The following is a 20,856-nucleotide window of genomic DNA, read 5'->3' as shown; positions in this document are numbered from 1 at the left end:
TGACCTACCTTTTTGTATTCCTTTTCTCTGTTTTACGTGATGTTGTTTACCAGCAAAAGTTAATAGTCTGATTGCTTTGTCTATGTACATGTATTTCTTATTTTCAGTTATAAATACTGAAGTAGAGGTTCCTTGGACCTCAGTTAGGAATCCAACTTTCCTCCAGTTATTTCATGAACAAATTCAGGGAACCTGGAAATTAGAGTCTTCTCAAAACCACTGATGAAAGGTGGTTTGCATTAGCAAGAAAATTTATCCTGCCTTCATGTGAAATCTCTCTAGCAGCTCAGCTTGTTTTCCCTATAATGAAAATAAAACTAATACTTATAATTGGTAACTGTGACATTGTTATTAAAAATGGAAGACACTCTTCACATGCATAAAAGCTAAAGTTTTATATTTCATAGAAACCTGCAATTCATAAAATAATGGTCCATGTCTTAATGACAGTGTTATTCTTGAATTCGGTTTGTTTGAAATGAAATTCAGCAGTGAATTTATATTAGTCTATCAATATTACAGAAATATGAAGTCTCTGTGGCTGCTTATGGTTGCGGATGTATGAGTGATGCATTTATTATTGTTTAAGGACAGATAACATCTATATTATTTCTTCACTTCTAAATTGCTTTGTTGTTGGTTCCATGTGTCCCATGATTCAAATTGCACAAAAAGTGGAACTTATATCTGAAAAGTTTCTTTTCTACATATAATCTGCTTTTTATTACAACTATCTCCTTTTTCCTATAAATGAAAATGAAGCCATTTAATTTAAATTTACCCAGTTCACTCAAAAATACTGTTTAAATAATCAAGAGAAATTCCTTCTAAAAGAGAACCATTTTCACTGTTTATCAGTAAATGGCTTCTGTTTATTAATTTATAAATCTATTTAAATAAATTAAGTTAAAGTACTTGAGACAAAACAAGTTAGGATTATTCTGCTTTGCATCAGTGTTATGATACCACTGTTTGTAATACAAAAAGATGGTTTGGGCATGGCTAACAACTATGCATGAATTCTACTTGTCAAAAAGTTAGACATCTGTTTTCTGCAATCATTTGGACAGCATTAAAAGTATATTCCAGGTATACTAGTTAATTGCTGGAGCTTTGCCAAATTGTGTAACATTGCATGAAATACAACATTTTTTGCAGTGCAGTCAAATAGGGCTATCTAGTTCCATGATACTATGCCCTACCTCTAACATTTATTTTCACTAAATCTGTTAAAAGGCAATAAAACATGATGCCCTTGTTTAGTTTCGTACAACATTCAGGTACCAACAGTTGAACTGGAAATTGGTTTTAATATGTCTTTAAAGCCCTCATTTTTAAAATCACGTTACTTAATAGCATAAAATTAGGTAAAATCACTGGAATCTAAGTGGGGATTACTCCTGGCCAAATTATATGCCTTTGTGTGTCTGTCTCTGTGTGAGTGTTTTTATGTCTGCCTTATGTTCAGCATATGACTTGGATATCTATCTTCCTCCTGTCTGCACATGGTAATTTTATAATTATTTTTATGGTCTCTTGCTAATTTTAATGACCAGCACTGAGACTGATCTAAGCACTTTGAAGTCATGTTGACTTCAGTGGCATAGTTAGACATTTACTTAAATTATTTTAAAATCAATGACATTTAGAGGACTTGGTTGCCAATACAGTTATAGTTACAATTCATTCTAATTATTCCACAGATAACAGATTAATTAATCTGTCAAATGTATTTTATCAAATGTTTGTTCACAACTTGAAGAAATTTCCCTGGTGATTTTGAGAATAATCACTATGCATTCTTCAACATTCCATTTTATGGACTGACAAGGCTCTGTTTTTAGAGATCATTACACCGGAAGGAGATGTAAATACATTTGTATTGTGTTTATATCACATGCCACTGCATATTTGATTTCGTGAAACAGTTCTGATACAATTTTTTCTATCTGTATTCTGTTTCTTAAGAACTATGAGAGAAATGCAGTTAGAATATGTTCTTTATTTCACAAATTGATGAATGTGGAACAGCAGTTTAGTAGTATCTATCAAATTACAGTTCTGGCTAATCAGTTATATATCCCCCCCAAATGCACACACATACACAAGACAAAAAATACATTATTGTTGTTAAGTGCAAGTACAATATTAAAAACTACATTTTTAAAAAATTATATCCCACTATAGTGACTGCCTAGTTAATGAGCTGTCCAGGGTTTGTCTTTGTGTAAGGAATTTCAAAGCCTTCATTCTTCCTGTTTATATTTTCTGTAATTTTAAATGTTATTAACCTTGCAAACTATTTCTGAAGATTTATTTTTCATGACAACTGAAAGATGCATTACTATTCAAGTTTTGGTGAAAACAACAGGAGCTGAATGATCAAAACAATGAAATGCAAATTAGAAAGCAAATATGACACAGTTTTAATAGACAGTGTGTAAACGTGACATATACCTAAAATATCCCTAAAATTAGTCAGTATGAACAATTTTGTGAAACTCTCTAGAACAGTGTTTCTCAACCTTGGCAACTCTGGATTTTAACTCCCAGAATTCTCATGGCTGACTGGGGAATTCTGGGAGTTGTAGTCCACACATCTTAAAATTGCCAAGGATGAGAAACACTGTTCTAGAAGAATGATTTCACATTTTCTGTTGGAAGATTGTTCTATTATCACATTTTTCTTTGAAGAAAGAATATTCCTTTCATCTAAATGTACACTACTAAAACTGAAATAGAATCCCAATGTATGTCTCACCTTCAGTAAATGTGGTGGCTTTTTGAGATTGGTCAGTGAAGACTGGACAGTGGATAGAAACGTAGGGTGAACCCCACACACCATCTGTTCTCCTTGTCTTTTGTTTCCCTGTTACCTCCATTCACATCTGTTCCAGAAAATATTTCAGATAACCAACATAGATTTTTTTTTAAAGGTGGAGATTGCAAGGAGAGAAAAAGAGAGTAAAGTCTTATCTCACAGAAAACAATTTTCATTTTTTCTTAATTTAATTTTAAGAATTTAAAGCTTAATTTCAGTGTTAAATTGCATGCTTATCTATGTATTATTTGGTAGTCTTGAAACAGCTTTTTTTTAAAAAATAAAATAAAAGTACTGCTGCTTTTTGAAGTGATAATAATTAAGCTATAGTTTAATTGCTCTCTAATCATCTCTCAAGTACACTTTGCATCTAAGATCAAGTTTACCTGATCAGATATCCTTTGTCATGTACCTTTAGTCTGTCCTTAAGAAAACTTCTTAGTATAAAGGAAAATGCTCAACTTCTTCGAATATTGAGTGTTTCATTAAAAGTAATAGGGATATTTTGATTAATTTACCAAAAATCTGGAAAAAATATCCTAAGCGTATATGAGTAGGAAAATGCTTGCTGTTTCAATCATTTTCCTCTGGTCTCTTTTGCATCTGAGGAAATGATGAAAATTCTGGACAGCATCTATCAATGGTTTTTTTTCTCCAGCAGGCCAGCTGTTTGATAGTTCTAATTAAAGTAGTTCTAATTAAAATACAGGTAATCTTGAACTTGCAACCATTCATTTAGTGATTGTTCAGTTACCACAGCACTGAAAAAAGTGACTTTTGACTATATTTCACACTTATGATTGTTGCAGCATCCTTATCATCATTGGATCAGAATTCAGGCGCTTGGCAACCAGCATGTATTTATGATTATTGCAGTATCCCGGCATCGTGTGATCATTTTTTGTGATCTTCTGACAAACAAAGTCAATGGAGAATCCAGATTTACTTAACAACCATGTTATTAACTGAAAAACTGCAGTGATTTCCTTAACAACTGTGGCAAGATAGGTTATAAAATTGGGCAAAACACACTTAACAATTGTCTGGCTTAGCAGTGGAAATTTTGGGATTGATTGTGGTAATTAGTTGAGGACTATCTGTGTTCCCTAGTATTTTTTTTTTTTCAAATGGGCATCAATACTGGTTTAAAAGATTCAATCTGTGTTTTAATTTTTATACATTTGATCTCTGGACACTTCTTTTAGAGTTCATCTAAACTCTATCATCCATGGTAAGTTTTTGGTGGGGTGATTTAGTTTCAGCAGAGATCTAAATCTCAGAGTTAGAAGGATATAAAAGTGTATCTTTGCTGCTTTACAAAACTGAGAGGTCTGCAGACTATGTTCCCTTAATCTATCATTACCATTCCTCGGTATTGGAAATGTTCCTTCTCTACATTTTTTGAGAGTGTTTGAGCCATTTGGGGAGGATGATATGTAACCTGATTTCACATTGTTATTGTTGCTGTTTTAATAACTAACTAGTGTGTAGGGAGGGTGGGGTAAGCCACACTAAATCTGTATGAATTGTGATAGGTTCCCAGGTCTGCTGCTCAGAATGTGAAGAAAATAGTGAAGTGAGAGCTTTTTTTTTCATTGCAGTTGTGAAAACGTTCTGCTATAGATTGATGTCTATGGAGATTCTCAGTCATCCAGGTCATGGTTATCCTGAAGGTGCTTTTTCAAAAGGCAACTGGACTTTGTTTTCCTTGAAGATGTTTTGCTTCTCACCCAAGAAGCAGAAACTGAAGAAGCTTCTTGGATGAGAAGTAAAATGTCTTTGGGACATAGATCTGTCAAGCATAAATGTTTAAACCATCATAAATGTTTCTCATACCACCATACAAAGCCTCACAGTGCAAATGATATTATGGTCTAATTTGTTCTTTAGTGTAAGCATGCAATCAGTCTACCATGAACTGGATTCCGCCACTGTAGCTGTTGTCATGATTGAAACTTAGAGGGTTTTGTTTTTTTTTGAAGGACGGATGATGGAATGGGCATAGTCCCAAGTTCTGAAGACAAATTGGAAGCTGATGTTTGTTATCTCATCTTCTTTATAGCTTACTTGCAGAGCAAGCTATCAGTAGATATCTCAGTTCTGTTTGGGAATGCTGCCAAAAGTTGCAAGGATATGCAAGTATAAGCCCAAGTAAAAAGGGCACACAAACATAATGGAACCAGCAGCACCTTCTAAATAGAAGAAGAAAGAGTAAGAGGGAAGAAAACAGAATATTTCTGTGTGACAGTGACAGAAACAGGAAAAGCTTGAGAGCCATGAGTGTAAAAAAAATGAGAAACAAAATCGGTTAATTAAAAATGCCCACTTTTAAAAAAAGTACAATGATTGCATGGCATAATAATAATAATAATAATAATAATAATAATAATAATAATAATAATAATAATAATAATAATAATAATAATAATAATAATAATAATAAAGTTGGAAGGAACCTTGGAGGTCATCTAGTCCAACCCTCTTCTCAGGCAGGAAACCCTATACCATTTCAGACAAATGGCTGTCCAGACTCTTCTTAAAAACTTCCAGTGTTGGAGCATTCACCACTTCTGGAGGTAGGTTGTTCCACTGGTTAATTGTTCTAACTGTCAGGATGTTTCTCCTTAGCTCCAGGTTGCTTCTCTCCTTGATTAGTTTCCATCCATTGCTTCTTGTCCTGCCTTCAGGCGCCTTGGAGAATAGCTTGACTCCCTCTTCTTTGTGGCAGCCCCTGAGATATTGGAATACTGCTATCATGTCCCCCCTCGTCCTTCTCTTCATTAAACTAGACATACCCAATTCCAGCAGTCTTTCCTTATATGCTTTAGCTTCCAGTCCCCTAATCATCTTTGTTGCTCTTCTCTGTACTCTTTCTAGAGTCTCAACATCTTTTTTACATATGACCAAAACTGGATGCAGTATTCCAAGTGTGGCCTTAGCAAGGCATTGTAAAGTGGTATTAATACTTCACGTGATCTTGATTCTATCCCTCTGTTAATGCAGCCCAGCACTGTGTTGGCCTTTTTGGCAGCTGCAGCATACTGCTGGCTCATATTTAAGTGATTGTCCACTAGGACTCCGAGATCCCTCTCACAGTTACTACTATTGAGCAAGGTACCCCCTATACTATACCTGTACATTTAGTTTTTCTTGCCTAAATGTAGAACCTTACTTTTTTCACCATTGAATTTCATTTTGTTAGATAGCGCCCAGTGTTCAAGTCTGTCCAGATCCTCCTGTATCCTAAGCCTGTCTTCTGNAGTGTTGGCTATTCCTGCCAGCTTGTGTCATCTGCAAATTTGATGATTTTCCCATCTATCCCCTCGTCCAAATCGTTGATGAAGATGTTGAAGAGCACTGGGCCCAGAACAGAGCCTTAGGGCACCCCACTACACACTTCCCTCCATGTAGATGCAGTTCCATTGAGGACCACACGCCGAGTATGGCCGGTCAGCCAGCTACGGATCCATCTGGTGGTGATGCTGTCTAACCCACATTTTTCTATCTTATCAAGTAGTAGGTTGTGATCTACTTTATCAAATGCCTTACTGAAGTCCAAGTAAATTATATCCACAGCATTCCTCTGATCCACTAATTTTGTTACTTGGTCAAATAATGCAATAAGATTTGTCTGGCATGATCGATTTTTGACAAACCCATGTTGGCTTTTAGTAATGACTTTGTTTGCCTCTAGGTGTTCGCTGATTCGTTGTTTGATTATCTTTTCCAGGATCTTCCCAGGTATTGAGATCAGGCTGATAGGTCTGTAATTTCCTGGGTTCATTTTTTTTTCCTTTTTTGAAGATGGGAACTACATCAGCTCTTTTCCAGTCCTCTGGTAGTTTCCCAGTCCTCCAGGATCTTTGAAAAATATAGTTCAATGGTTCTGAGATCACATCTGCCAGTTACTTGAGAACCCTGGGGTGTAATCCATCTGGTCCTGGTGATTTGAATTCGTCTAGGCTGGACAGGTCCTCACTTACCGTTTTCTTGCCTATCTTAACTTGCATTTCTATTCTGTTTTTTATGGCACTATTTTTGGTAGGGTGGTTTGTTTTTTCTCTTTGTGTAAAGACAGATGCAAAAAATGAGTTAAATAGTTCTGCTTTCTCCCTGTTGCTTGTCACCTCCCCCAAGCAGAAACCAGCTCTATAGAAATGCAGATGTAAATAATCCAGGAAGGTTGGAGGCCCCCAGCTAGAAGCTTAGGAAGACAAAGATACCTAAAATCTACATACCCCATTCAAACTCTGAAACAGGACATAATAGGATTAACCCACATATGCCAAAGGGCACACTCAGACTCAGGTCAAAGTTCGCGCCACAGGAACAATTCCAAACAAAAGGCTCCAGAGAGTATAAAAACCCACTCCCTACATGTGCTCTCTCTCTTTCCTTCCAGAGCCATATTTCTGTCTGGCTCTCCTCTTTAATAAACTGCAACCTTCTTTCTAAAGCAGTCGCCATGTTGTTTATTCCCGGCTTGGACTGATCCGTGATGAAGACTTTTCCTTCAGCAATCTGAAAAATTAAACTGACACATTGTGACTGCTTAAACCTGTTTATTCATTGTACAGTCACTTATATTATTTACAATAGTGTATTTTAGTAGTGACAGATATTTCCAGGATATTCCTAAAAATTAGATATGTGTTCTATGACTAACTGAAGTAGAAAATGATATTAACAGTAGACCATATAACAAGGTCAAAATAAATCTTATGCTTACCTGTTGTTTTCTGGGTTTTCCCCACTAATTATTTTGTCCCCCCAAAAAATTACAATTAAATTAAAACAAAGAACATGATCCTATAAATATAGCTGGGAAATGAAAGACCATAGCGGCCCAAATTACTTAGAGGTAATAACACAATAATATGTAATCATGACTAATTAATAGTATCCACTCCCTTCTCATTACCCAGGCTTATTAAAGTACTTTAATTAATCTGATTGTCATATGATTCATACATTGTACAGAACAGCTTTACAAAACAGGAAATAGATAAATAGCATAATATTAATGCCTGTTAAAAAAATTTAATCTTGCACAAGAAAATTTGTTCCTATTATTCCCCAGAGTTATGGTGCCTGATACCTGATGAAGGAAGGCAGATTTGCATTGGCTGGATAACTGAGACCCGGATGTATAGATTAACCTTTTTTGTAACTTCCAGTATTATTTTATTATCAAATTATTTTGTTTGTGGAAAACTAATTTTCCTGATTGGTTATTTCTTTATTATTTGTCTTTCCAATATTGATGTGTTTCCTAAAATATGAACTTTAAGATTCCTTCTGCAATGTTTTCCATAAGTTTAATGTTGAACATTAATTTTTAGGATTTTTGTTGCTACCAAACATAACAGAAATAAATAAAAATTAAGAAATAATCCCATTTTTATTGTTTTAGAAATATTTATCTTTTAGGATTTCAATATTTTAATCTTTCAATATAAGATGGGTGGCAAAAAAATCAATAAACAAACAAAAAATAAATAGACTACATCTGTCACATTCTGAATTGTAACTAGCATTCCTGGTTTCCTTTGTGGCTTTTTTCTAGTTCATGAACAAATTAGGAAAATAATAGTGCTGTTTTATTTTGTATTGACTAGACTCTAGCTTGAATATTGTATTCACTTCTGGGCACTGCATTTCATGAACAAACAGAATACATTTAGGGAAGATAATGAGGATGATCAATGAACTGGAATCTTAGCTTCTAAACAAGTCTAAAGGTAACATGTAGCCTAATTTTCCTGGTTTCATAGTATAGGATTTAAGTTAGAGACTTAAACTTCAACAGAATATTAAAATACATTTCCTACCACTAAAAACAGTTTGATAGTGGAGCCAATTATGCAGAGTAGTGGCAGGTTCTTCTCTAGATGGGGGTTCAAGTGGAAACAGTCCAGCTGGATTAAAATAATATATAATCTTCATGAATGAATAAACTAATGTTTTTAACAACAATCAATGCACGATACAGTATGTTCTTTCATTCAAGATCACATTATGATACCTGGCTCTTATTTCTCTTCCCTATGCCATAATAACATGTAAGAATATTAAATCAAAATGGGAGAATCCTAGGTCAACCTCAAGTCATATATGTCAGTGCCACCTGAATATTAATCTGAAATCATATCAACAATGTGAAATAGTTTGAAACAATTGCCTCCATAGACAAACAGACAAAGTAAAGAAAAATGTCTTGGGATGAGTCTTTAGAAGAATTCAAACAACAGAGAAAAACCGCCAATTTTTCAGATTTCTTCAAAAATCTTAGAGCATATAGGAACTCTATTAATTTTGATACTATGTCAGAAAAATAATTTGGGGTTCCAACTCAAACCAGGGTTGCACAAGAATAAATGAAAAAGAAATCCATACAGCTATCAGGAAAGAAGAAATATTTATTCTTAAAAGCAAACAGTTTGCCTTTAGTGGCAGCTGCAGAGAAATGAGTTAGAGCAACAGACGTTTATAGGGGAGCTTGTCCTGCTGTAGAAGTGTCTACATGCTGATTGTAGGGTGACACTTGAGGTGTTTTTTTTGTGTGTGTGTGTCTCTGTGTGTGTATGTGGTGTGTGTGTGTCTCTGTGTGTGTAGGTATGCTTATTCTTGTGAATAAGCAGTTCTGTTGGGAGACCTAATTTAATTAACTCTGTGTTTACAAACCTTATCCTTGATATGTGGATTAGGTCTAGGTAACTTATTTGGGGGTTTGAGGAAGTTTGAATAAAAGATCCCTCCCCCTCCCCCATTTGCTATTTGTACTTGGTTAATTTAATTTCAGCTTGACTGTCAATTATCTAGTGGAGATGCAGATTCACAGACCATTGTGGATTCTGTTAATGTTTTAAGGGAAGATGAAAACAGTATAAAGAATAAAATATATTTTGATATAAAACTTCTCACAACTATATCTAAAATTTGGCAAACAACATTGATAGTTGTCAATAGCACATAAAATTTCAGTTTAGATTATCTATTTTATGTTCCGTTGCAGCCATTTTGAAATGTCCTTCAATTGCTTAATAAAACAGATCAGTGACTCCAAAATTGAATTAATAAGATAATAGAGTTCTTGATGAGTTCCACAAAGCATCTGGATGTGTGAAGAAATAATTCCATTTATAGTAACCCTGGGAGATAGATTAAAATACACATTTTAATCCAATTAAAGAAAAGAAGAATCATATCTTATGCAAGACATGCTCTAGAAATTCAGCCTGCACCATATCAATGTATCTTCATCCCCAGTGAGATAAACACTATTAAATCTAATTTATCTGATAGAGTAGTTAAAATCCAGTTAACATTCTAATAACTTATTTGTGACACATTTTTATAAATTGAAATTGCATAAGATGAATTGTCAAAGATATCATAGTTTCAGGTCTTTATGCCACAGTTGCTGTCTACATTTTAGCATCTGTATTTAACAAAGAAATTGGGTGATGATTTGCATAGGGAAATCTTTCCAGAAAAATCACAATTATAAAATGTTCATTAAAAGGAGAAAAAAATGTTATTCAAAAAGGCATCGTTATATAATTCCAAGAGTCTGGGAGTGAAAAAAAATAGATAACTTATCTAAATCTATGGGAAAACCTTCAGTGTGAGATGCTTTACTCTGAGGTTCTCCTGGATTCATGACTTCTACTTGAAGACCAGGTGGCAGTCATGCTTAGGAGGGCCTTTGCACAACTTTGCATTGGGTGGAAGCTGTAGCCATTCCTACATCAGGAAGCCCTATGTTCAGGTCACTCCTGCCTTGGTCAGCTCCATATGGATTTCTGTAATGAACTCTACATGAAGTTGCATTTGAAGAACACCCACAAGCTTCAGCTGTGCAAAATACGATGGCAGTTATGCAGTTATGTCCAGTGGTGGGATTCAGCCATTTCGCACCACTTTGACCGAACCGGTAGCTAACTTTTTGTTGCCCAAGCCCAGAATGGACTTCAGGAAGCAGCATCCACACAGATAATCGGTTGTTCACATATTTGAATCCCACCACTGGTTATGTCTCTATTTAGATCAAAACCAGTTACACCTCTGCTCCATGAGCTGCATTTGTCTCCCAGTTTGCTTCCAGGTTCAGTTCGAATTGTGGTAATCACCTCTAAAATCCTACGTGGCATGGGGCTTAGGATATTTGAGGGACCACTCTCCCCAATCACATCTACTTTTATTACTGGTCTTTTGCATAATCTAATTACATTTGAAATGCTTCTTATTGCTATTTTTACATTGTTTGGAATGGGACTTAACCTTAAAATGAAAAAAAAGTATTTTTTTCCTTTTGCAATTGATTTCTACACCCATTGTCTACCTTTATTTTATATGCAGTGGTTTTGTCAGGTCTTTGAAGCATAGAATACAGTGCTCTTAGTATGGATTGGGAATAAAAACTTACATAGCCCAGTATATATGCAGTGTGTATGCCATATTGAGAAAGGCAGCTTGGATATGTAAGGTTGGTTCATTATTTATTTTATGGTGCACAAAAGGAATGTGCATCACTGATGTATAATGGATTAATCTATCTACTGATTTAAATGATCAAATTTAACAGCCTCACACTGACCTTGTCAGTGAGTAAACCTTCTGCAGCAAAAACAAAGAAAGCTGTGATCTTTGTTGCTATTTTATTTTTTTCAGTATGTCCCTCCTGATCTTTGCATCTGTAATTTTGTACTGGAGCAGTCTTTATCTGTCAGAGCCCTCCAGGAAATGCTTGCCCATACAAGAGACAATTCCAGGGAAGGGGTAAGTACAATTGTTTTCCTTTGGCAATGTGAGATTTCAGTCTTACAAAAACCAATTTTTTACTTTCCTCCATGGACCCAGAAGCCTTTCAGAATAAAGACTGTTAACAACAAGTTTTATAATCTTTTCAATATTGCCCTTTGTTTAGAAATCTTCCAATCTCTCAAGTTTTCTAAATTTCAACTTGGCTTAAATTTCAGTACAAGTGCATTTAATTTGCTAGGCAGTTATAAAACATACAGTACAATAAAAGCTATACTCATTTCTTCAGATCTCAGTCATTACCAGAATGCAAATGGCTATTGCAAGCATATTCTTGGAGTTATAGCTATCCTTTGACAACCCAAGATGTTTAGAGGTCTAGTAACTTTGAATGTAGGTCATTTGCAGAGTAGCATTACTTTTCTGTCAAAGTCATTGGAGCAGAATAAGTTGGTAAATTTATTTTTGTAATACTTTGCACTCAAATAAGAAGAGGTTTTGAATTATATTTTGTGTCATTCCCCACCCTGCTTTAAAATATAATTGCATAAACTGCAACTAAGTATTTGAAAAGATACTCAATCTCAAGCCAATACATTTATTTATTTGTATCCCACCTTTTTATTTTTACAAATAACTCAAGGCGGCAAACACATCCAACACACTTTCCTCTTCCTATTTTCCCCACAACGACAATAGCAACAGGTGAGCTGGGTTGGGCTGAGAGAGTGACTGGCCCAAAGTCACCCAGATGGCTTGCATGTCTAAGGTGGGACTTGAACTCATGGTCTCCTGCTTTCTAGTTTGGTGCCTTAATCACTAGACCAAACTGGTTCTCTAAAATACATGAACTTAATGAGAGCTAAAGGCTTATTTCATATATGAAGGTAATGATATGGGTGCTAAACATTGCAATAGAGATTTCATGTAATTGCTTAGATGATTGGTACCTTTCAATGACTGTGAGTTTCAGATAGAAAAATCCTCCAATCTCAATCCAATTATCCATGCAGGAACTCCTTGAGTGTGAAATTAGCCAGTGTAAAAGCAGAATAAGACATCTATGTGAAGAAAGACTAGTAATTATGATCTTAGGAAAATGAACGGTATATGCTTCCATCCAGGGCGAATGGTTTGAAAGAAAAGCCAATTTTTAATCTTTTCCTGAGAAATTCAGCACCAGTTCAAAACAACTCAACAGAAACAGAACTATGACTAAGCTGCTCTGGTTACTTTTAGAGTAATTATAGAATCAAAATAAAGAAAAACCAATGCATTTCCCACTGAGATTGTCAACCCCTGAATCATAGTAACATTGTTCAGTCTTGTTGAGACTTCAGAATTTACCCACTTTGAGGTAGAAGGGGTGATGTGGAAAAAAAAGAAATTATGTTTGATCACTAGTTGATCCTGTTCCTGGTCTTTGTTTAGCTTATCTTGGGAGTAAACCTTTCATAGCTTTTTACTTTCAATCCATCATTTGAACCCTGAATAGGTTAAAACCTCTTCCAAGTCTTGTTTCTCCTGCTGCTGTTCCATATATTTTCAAACATTTTCCATGCTGCACAACTTTTGCTAGCCACCCAGCCAGCTACTTTCATTACTCATCCTCCAGCCTCCTTTCTTGTTTCTCTACCTTCCCTCAGTGCATACTCTCATTTTACTCCTTCTATTTCTCTTTCTTCTGGTTCCCTTTCCCTAATTTTATTTCCCCTCCAAGTCTCCTAAATCTCATTTCAATCTGCCTCCCATGCTTACTGTCTAATTCTGTTTTTCTGAAGCAGGCCTTGCCTCTAAAACAAGCACTCCCCTCAAGCCCTTTCATCCTGTTAAAATAAAGCTTTACTGAAAGCTCAGTGGGACAACTCTTGCGGTTGATATATTGCTCCACAGCCATACTTAACTTTCTATAATCTGATGTCTGTTTTATTCATTTTTTAAAATCAATTTATTACCTGTGAAAAAATATTTTGTGTATTTACACAGCAAACAAATCTTGATTAAAACTGGAATCTGAGGGTCAGAATACATTGAAACTTAAATAACTCTCCTCATTTCTGTCTAAATAGCCCAATTCTCTAATCTCTAATCTCTGTGTTTGAAGAGCTAGTCTATGGGATCTTCGGTGCTCTCTGACTCTCTCTGCAGTTTTCTTGCATACTTTTCATTACCAAACTTGGTAATAGCTTCTAGCTCAGAGAGCATCAAGAACCCCATAGTTCAGGACTTCCGGTTTGCCATTGCAGCTGCTGCGGCCACTGGAAGGCAAGGTCCGTCTTCCAGGTTCAGTTTCATTCCGCTAGAGGACCCTGGAAAGGGTCGAAAGTCACCCTGTAGGGGCAATGAGCAAGGAGGGGACCCTCGATTGATTGTGGGAGGATGGCAGCCCTTCCGCTTGATCCGAGGCAGCCCTCCAAACTGGCGGAGGAAAGACCAGCCGTAGCAATATGACTTGTCACTAGGCTGCAGACAACTAAAGTCAAACTTACCACCAGGCACTTCTAAAGCAATGTGGATGAAACTGGGTGAGATCCAATCTTCTCTCTAAGATCCTAAGTATTTTTCTTCCTGTAAAAGCTGCCCAAAGTATCTTTCCCCCTGTGAGGAGAGAGGGAAGGGAATTTCTATCCCACCCTCTAAGAAAAGCAGCGACTGATTACCCAGGGGAGTTAAAGCACTAAAAGAATAACTTTAATCTAATTGGATTTATATGTTTCTGAAACTTGGGGACCAAAAGTTCTCTTATTTGCACTGAAGACTTTTGTTTTTATCTATAAAAAAAGAAATAAAATTAGAAAAAGGACTATAAAAATTTTGGACTTAAAAAACTTTAAGCAGCATCAGTGACATCTTGTGGTGAAGCTTGGTTTTACAACTTGTTATTGCCTAAAGGAGACTTGGCTTGAAGCCCAGACTACAGATAAGACTCTTTTAACTTTGATAAACACTACCTGTGAGAAGTTCAGCTGTAAAGAGAATTTCTGGGTGGCATGGCTGGCCTCCTTGAACTATGAATGTAAACCTTTATTGATTTTTAGAGATGTATGTGGGGAATTGCCTTCCTACTTTTTATCTGAGGAATATTGGTCATTATTTGAGATGATGAAATACATTGGATTATAAAATCTTACTTGATAAATGACTTTTATTATAAAGACTACCTACAAACACGTGAAATAGAGGTCCCATACCCAGCTATAAAATTATTTTCATTGTCTGATTTCAAAGTCCTCAACTTAACGCACAATTAAGAGAAGATGGATAAAGACCAGGAAAAGATTCTTTCCATGTTGAAAGCAATACATGAAACCATCCTTTCAGCTTGTGACGAAATAAGATGTTACAGAAAAGAACAAGATGTCAGCTCAGATATACAAACCAAAATTCTGACTGCAACTAAAGAACCAACAATGCAGAAAGTAACAGAAGAAGTGGAACAATCAAATACTAAGACAGAGCACTCAATTGACCAACAAATACAGTCAATGGAATATCCAGAAAAGGGAGTGACAACACTGAAAATGGAAAAGACTTTCTATATAAATCAGAAGAAATTTGAGGAGCAAGAAGAAGAACAGACTGAATGGAAGATAAACATACCAGGACAATTATGGGGATTTGGAATAATAGGGAGATGATTTAAGGAATACAAATGGGCTAGCCCTTCCAAATAAAATGGCAACTAAATGGTCTCTCTTATTCCAAACAATATATATAATAATAGAGGGAGATCTATTTGATGATTTAAAAGCATTGACATGAAAGGCTAGTTGGCAAAGAAAGCAAGCCAGAATAAGGCTGAAGAAAATTGGGGTTTTGATTTATCAGAGGGGATTTCATATTACTAATTAGAGGGTCAAAGGGAGAAGTTGAAATAAAGGAAAATTTGGTCATTAAATTTAAAACATTTGGAAATTAGTTGAAAATAAGGATGCTATTTGTTTAATACTTAAACATTGGACCCAAAAGAAAAAAAATATTATGAATATGTTTGATTTATTGATTAACTCAGACAATATATATAATGGGCTTTGATTTATTAAAGAGGAAACTGTATTATTAATTAGATAATGTAAGATGGGGGGGAAATAGATAACTTTTAGGAAATAGAACAAGATTATACCCAAATAGATAAGATGTGTATTTTGAATATTAGATTTTATTATGAATTGAGATAAAGGAAACCTTGGTTACCTAAAACCTGGAAATTATAAATATCAAATGTTAAATTTGAATATTGATGGGAAACTAAAAATTAGGAAAAACCAATAACAGGACATTGATTGAATGTAAAGATTGAATGTAAAAGTAATTAAGATATGAATAAGCTAAAAATTTATTGATAAATGTAATAATGATGTTTTAATTTAGTTGATATAATAAGAACTGTATTAGCTTAAATATGAGATAGTAGATATTAAGGGGAAAAGAGAGAAAATATTTGAGGTTGTAGTATGAGATTTGCACTAAAGATTTTTGTATGTTACTGAACCATTGATTAGCCCAGCCACCACGTTACTTTTTAAATACTTAAATGTAAAATTAGAAAATTAATAAAAATATTATTAAAAAAGAACCCCATAGTTCAACACTGAGCTATAAATATTCTCTTTTATAAGATAATTATTATTATCAATGGAAGCTGTTCTTTTCTTTTTTCCTCTGCAAAATTAGTTTAGTATTTCCATATTTGTATTTACATACTTAATTGCGAAATAAATGTCAATGCACGTTCCTATAAACACAGCCTTAGGAAATTAATTATTGCAGAAACACGGAAAGAAGGTATAATTGTGCACATGATCTTTCCTGCAATGACATATCACAAAAGTTTTGTTGTTATAAGGCACCTAAAAGGTATCTGTCAAAATCAGTGTTAGAGAAAAGGGGAGTTGTGATGGACAAAGCATGCATTGGAACATGAGAGTTCTGAAAAGCAAAAAAAAAAAAAATAGAGCACACAAATATAAATGCTAGCAGAATTATTCTTTATGAATAAATGATACATTATTGCACACTTACTACATAATTACCCAAAAAAGCAAAACAACAAAACAACAAAATACTCTGATGGGAATGTTCATGCTTTCCTGAGCTTTTTATTTTTTTAAAAAAATCTGGTTTTTATCCCTATCCCTAACCCTTTTTCTTTAAACAGAATCTTAAGGTAGCTCTATTTTCAGTAAAGCCAACTTCTAATTTCCTTTTCTGAAAATTAATCCCAGGTTAAAAAGTTTATATACATTATATGCATTACAGTATATAGAAATAAGATTGCCTACATGTATCCCATCATCTTGTGAAATGAATCATGTTTAAATAAACACAACTTTCTTTCTCACTCTTCAGTAGAACATGTCACAGAGGGCTGGCAGTTGTGGGCAATTTCCCTGGGTCAGTGATTTCGTACTTCTGAATGGGGCTTTGCTGTTTTTAGCTAGCAAATTCTGTTTCTGAAACAGCAGCTGCACACTCACATATTTAGGAAAAGGCGGTCAAATGCAGAAGTTCTCAACTCACTAGGAGTTGAGAAAGAGGTTTTATGGCAAACAGGAAAATTCAGAAAATCTATAATGCATGGGAGGTTATTTGTTTTTAACAACCTGCCTTCTCATACTGTCACTGGGATCTTGTGAAACAGGAATAAACACTGAATGGACACATGCACACAAACACATGGTTAAAAAAGAAATGCTAGTAATTTGTTTTCTAATTTGTGAGGGGAATTTTTTTTAGGAGTGGGATGAATGTAAAGGAAGGGACAAGACAACACAGTTGTCCACCTTGAAAGGATAAAAAGCAAACACTGATTGACTGGCAGTGCTCTGGGCTTAGTTATTGACCAGAAGAAGCAAGCAATGATTGCCTGATAGTTCTCTTCAAGCTCAAGCTCTGAAAAGAGATAAAGAATGAATTAAAAGTGTTTTGACATCACTTATATCTGGAAATAGTGAAACATCTCAGATTAATCTCTCATAAAATCTCATATAAAATTGAATTTAGAATGGATGAAAAGTTGGTTGTCTCCAAGAGTCTAGGGAAAAACTCATGTGATTTTTAATAGGCAAGTGTTAGACATAGGATTAATGGATGGGCCCTTTCCAATTGTAATTATGTAGTGAGAGGAGGAACTGCAATATCTATTATAGTATATTTAATACCCATGCAGCTGTGGAGAGGATAACAACTGCAGATATTCAAATAATCAGGGGTGCAAAAAGGATTATAAATTAAATTTCATTTCTAATTGTAGGCAAGATCTGTGAAAAGCAGTAACTAAAGTTGGGGAAAGACTTTACAGTTTTATCCCATGTGAATCTACTTTGATATAAGCTTTGCTGAATTTAATAGAACTTATTCTGAGGATAGAACATAGGGGACTGCCCCTGAATATAATTTCCAGCAGTTAGTGAGATTATTTTTCTAACTCTTGTAGAAACAGAGAGAGCTTCTCATTTATTTTAATTTTCAGATATCTTTTCAATAGTGAAAGGATAAATGCATTGTACTATTTTTTACCTTCAATAAGTAGAATAATGGGAAGTGTGATCTGAGCATTGTATCTCTTGCTGTTGGAACCTATGTTGCAATCAGCACTTTGAAATTGTTTTTACAAGTGTTATGTTATTACATATTGATTGATTCTACGATGTGTAGAAAGAAGGAATAAATACTCTTAAAATCAATAAAATGGTTTTTATGTTGAGAAGATTGGGACAATCCACCTCCAACAGGAACTGCCAGCTCCTGAACTGGGATGATAAACCATGAGGTGAAAGCTGGCAACTAATCATCTCTTTGGCGTGAAAGGGAAAAGCTGTTGTGTGTAGCAAACCATGCAATTGTTGCTTTGCCTAAAGAGCTTTGAACTTGATCCAATGCTCGAAGGAGGAATAAGCATGCATATGAATATCTCACTTACTGCAGTAAATATTAAGTCCTCATTAGCAAGCAGGACTTGTAACATCAATTGTCAAATAAGAGCTTTGAGATTAACCAAAAGTATTTGATTAATGCTTGCTTTTGCATTGTAGAGTGGGGGGACACCAAAGAACTCTCTGTGTACTGGAATGAAACAAGAAGCATGCCAGCTAAATTAATTATCTCAGTGGATGTTCTTGGTGAAAGCACAACCAGCTAACTTATATGCTGACCATTTTCTTTGGTCTCCAAATGTGATTATATAAAGTTACTGCAGTACTTTGGCAAGAATTTCTCTGCAGCTCAATTTTATGTTTAGCTTGCTATATGCTAGTTTATTTCTTAGAAACATGACCACACAAAGAGAATTCACAGTTACTATCTTAGACAAAATCTCATTTTGCACATTTATTTACACTTTACACAGCTCTTTTTCATGATTTATATATTTTGCTAAAGCAATGGGTTCTGCTGGAGAATTATTTTATGGATGGTGTTTATTTCAGTTCAAAATTAACAAAATGTTCAGTTCAATTGACTTACTTCCAGAAAACTGAGTAGACGCTTGTATTTCACTATTGCTTATGGTGATACTTTCCTAAATACTTTCAAAAATGTTTTTATTTATTTATATTGATTTAAAGAATGCCCAACTGGGCACTTTACATAATTAAAAAGGCAGAAAAATAAAATAGAAATAGATGATATGCATCCAGAAGGATCAAATAACAATAAAACAAATCTTACAGAGTCTCACCTACCACCCTGTCCCAAGGCTTAGAAAATGGCCAGATTGTTATTTTTTTTTTTAATTTATTAAATTTATATGCTATCCATCTCACCATCCAACCAAGTCTTTGGATTTTCCATGCCTTGTTATGAAACGTCATCAAGGTAGGCATGGATCTCTGGAGAAGGAGGGGAAAATTATTCTAGAGGGCAGGAACTGCAGCAACAGAGAAGGGATATCTCAATTGTTTAACCAAGGGGACTTGAAGCACATCCACTTTGCTGAATCTTACTAATATAACGATATGTGTTAGACTAAATTTTCATTTGTCATTTTGTTTTCACTTTTGCTAGCCTAGAGATGTCTTTGAATGGGTATGTTAATCATTTGTTTCCATATAATCTTCATCCACTGCATGAAATTCGTTCCATTTATTCTCATCCTAAATACCTCCAGTGTGTCAATGTTCTTAATGCTGATTGTTTCTCATGTTTTTCTTACTGTGGCCTTATAATTTTTCACATTATAAAATTTCTACAACTAATAGAATGTTCACCATAGAATGCTGAACTTTTCTTTTTAAGTTAACTGTTCTTTAAAGCTACACTTTTTAGACCTATAAGATCACTGACATAGTTTTTAGCTAATCCTCTACTCCTAAGCATGTTTATGAAAAAGTAAAGCCTACTTAGTTCCATGGGATTTATTCCTCTTTAAATATGCATTAAAAAGGGTAGCTAAAATTTCAAAAGAATGGCTTGAAAATCTGCCGTTAGTTTTCTGGAAAAATGCATTTTCTTCTATGGTGGTACAAATGAAGCTTGCAGTTAAATATTGCAGTAGGTTCTGTCATTAGGAATACTTTTGTTTAGAATTCTTACCAACTAGCCATGCCTGTCTCTAAAGAGCTCAGACAGGGCTCCCAATTTTCCATTTTTATTTTTCTACTGATTCAGCATTTCATAGTTATTGAGCATAAACATGTTATTTTCCTTATGTTTCCATTATAAGGACCATCATGCTCATCACCACCACAGCCTTGTCAATCATGCAATTCTTCCAAGCTTGGCAATATTTTTTCCCCTACTAGTATCAATTACTTGTATCCATTATTAGAGGAAGTGACATTAATTCTCATTAACTGAATTCTCTTTATAATAATAATAATAATAATAATAATAATAATAATAATAATAATAATAATAATAATAATAATAATAATAATAATAATAATAATAATAATAAAGTTGGAAGGGACCTTGGAGGTCATCTAGTCCAACCCCCTGCTCAGACAGGAAACCCTATACCATTTCGGACAAATGGCTGTCCAGTCTCTTCTTAAAAACTTCCAGTGTTGGAGCATTCACTGCTTCTGGAGGCAGGTTGTTCCAATGGTTAATTGTTCTAACTGTCAGGAAGTTTCTCCTTAGTTCTAGGTTGTTTCTCTCCTTGATTAGTTTCCATCCGTTGCTTCTTGTCCTGCCTTCAGGCACTTTGGAAAATAGCTTGACTCCCTCTTCTCAGCCCCTGAGATATTGGAACACTGCTATCATGTCCCCCCTCATCCTTCTCTTCATTAAACTAGATATACCCAATTCCAGCAGCCGTTCCTTATATGCTT

The 20,856-nt window shown here is 34.8% G+C and overlaps 1 protein-coding gene across 1 annotated transcript in view; it reads left to right on the top strand.

Annotated features, from left to right (window-relative positions):
* Positions 1-20,856, top strand: part of LOC107290407 (ryanodine receptor 3-like) — a gene marked incomplete at its 3' end in the record, with an annotated part of 194,223 nt that overhangs the window by 46,659 nt on the left and 126,708 nt on the right. Inside the window, exon 3 of the mRNA XM_015819286.1 lies at positions 11,495-11,602. Coding sequence (XP_015674772.1) covers positions 11,495-11,602 — 108 coding nt within the window. The remainder of the gene's footprint in view (positions 1-11,494; positions 11,603-20,856) is intronic.

The sequence above is a fragment of the Protobothrops mucrosquamatus genome, unplaced genomic scaffold, assembly GCF_001527695.2.
Source record: "Protobothrops mucrosquamatus isolate PMUCROS unplaced genomic scaffold, P.Mucros_1.0 scaffold885, whole genome shotgun sequence".
Classification (NCBI taxonomy): domain Eukaryota; kingdom Metazoa; phylum Chordata; class Lepidosauria; order Squamata; family Viperidae; genus Protobothrops; species Protobothrops mucrosquamatus.
This window is presented reverse-complemented; position numbering and strand designations above follow the sequence as displayed.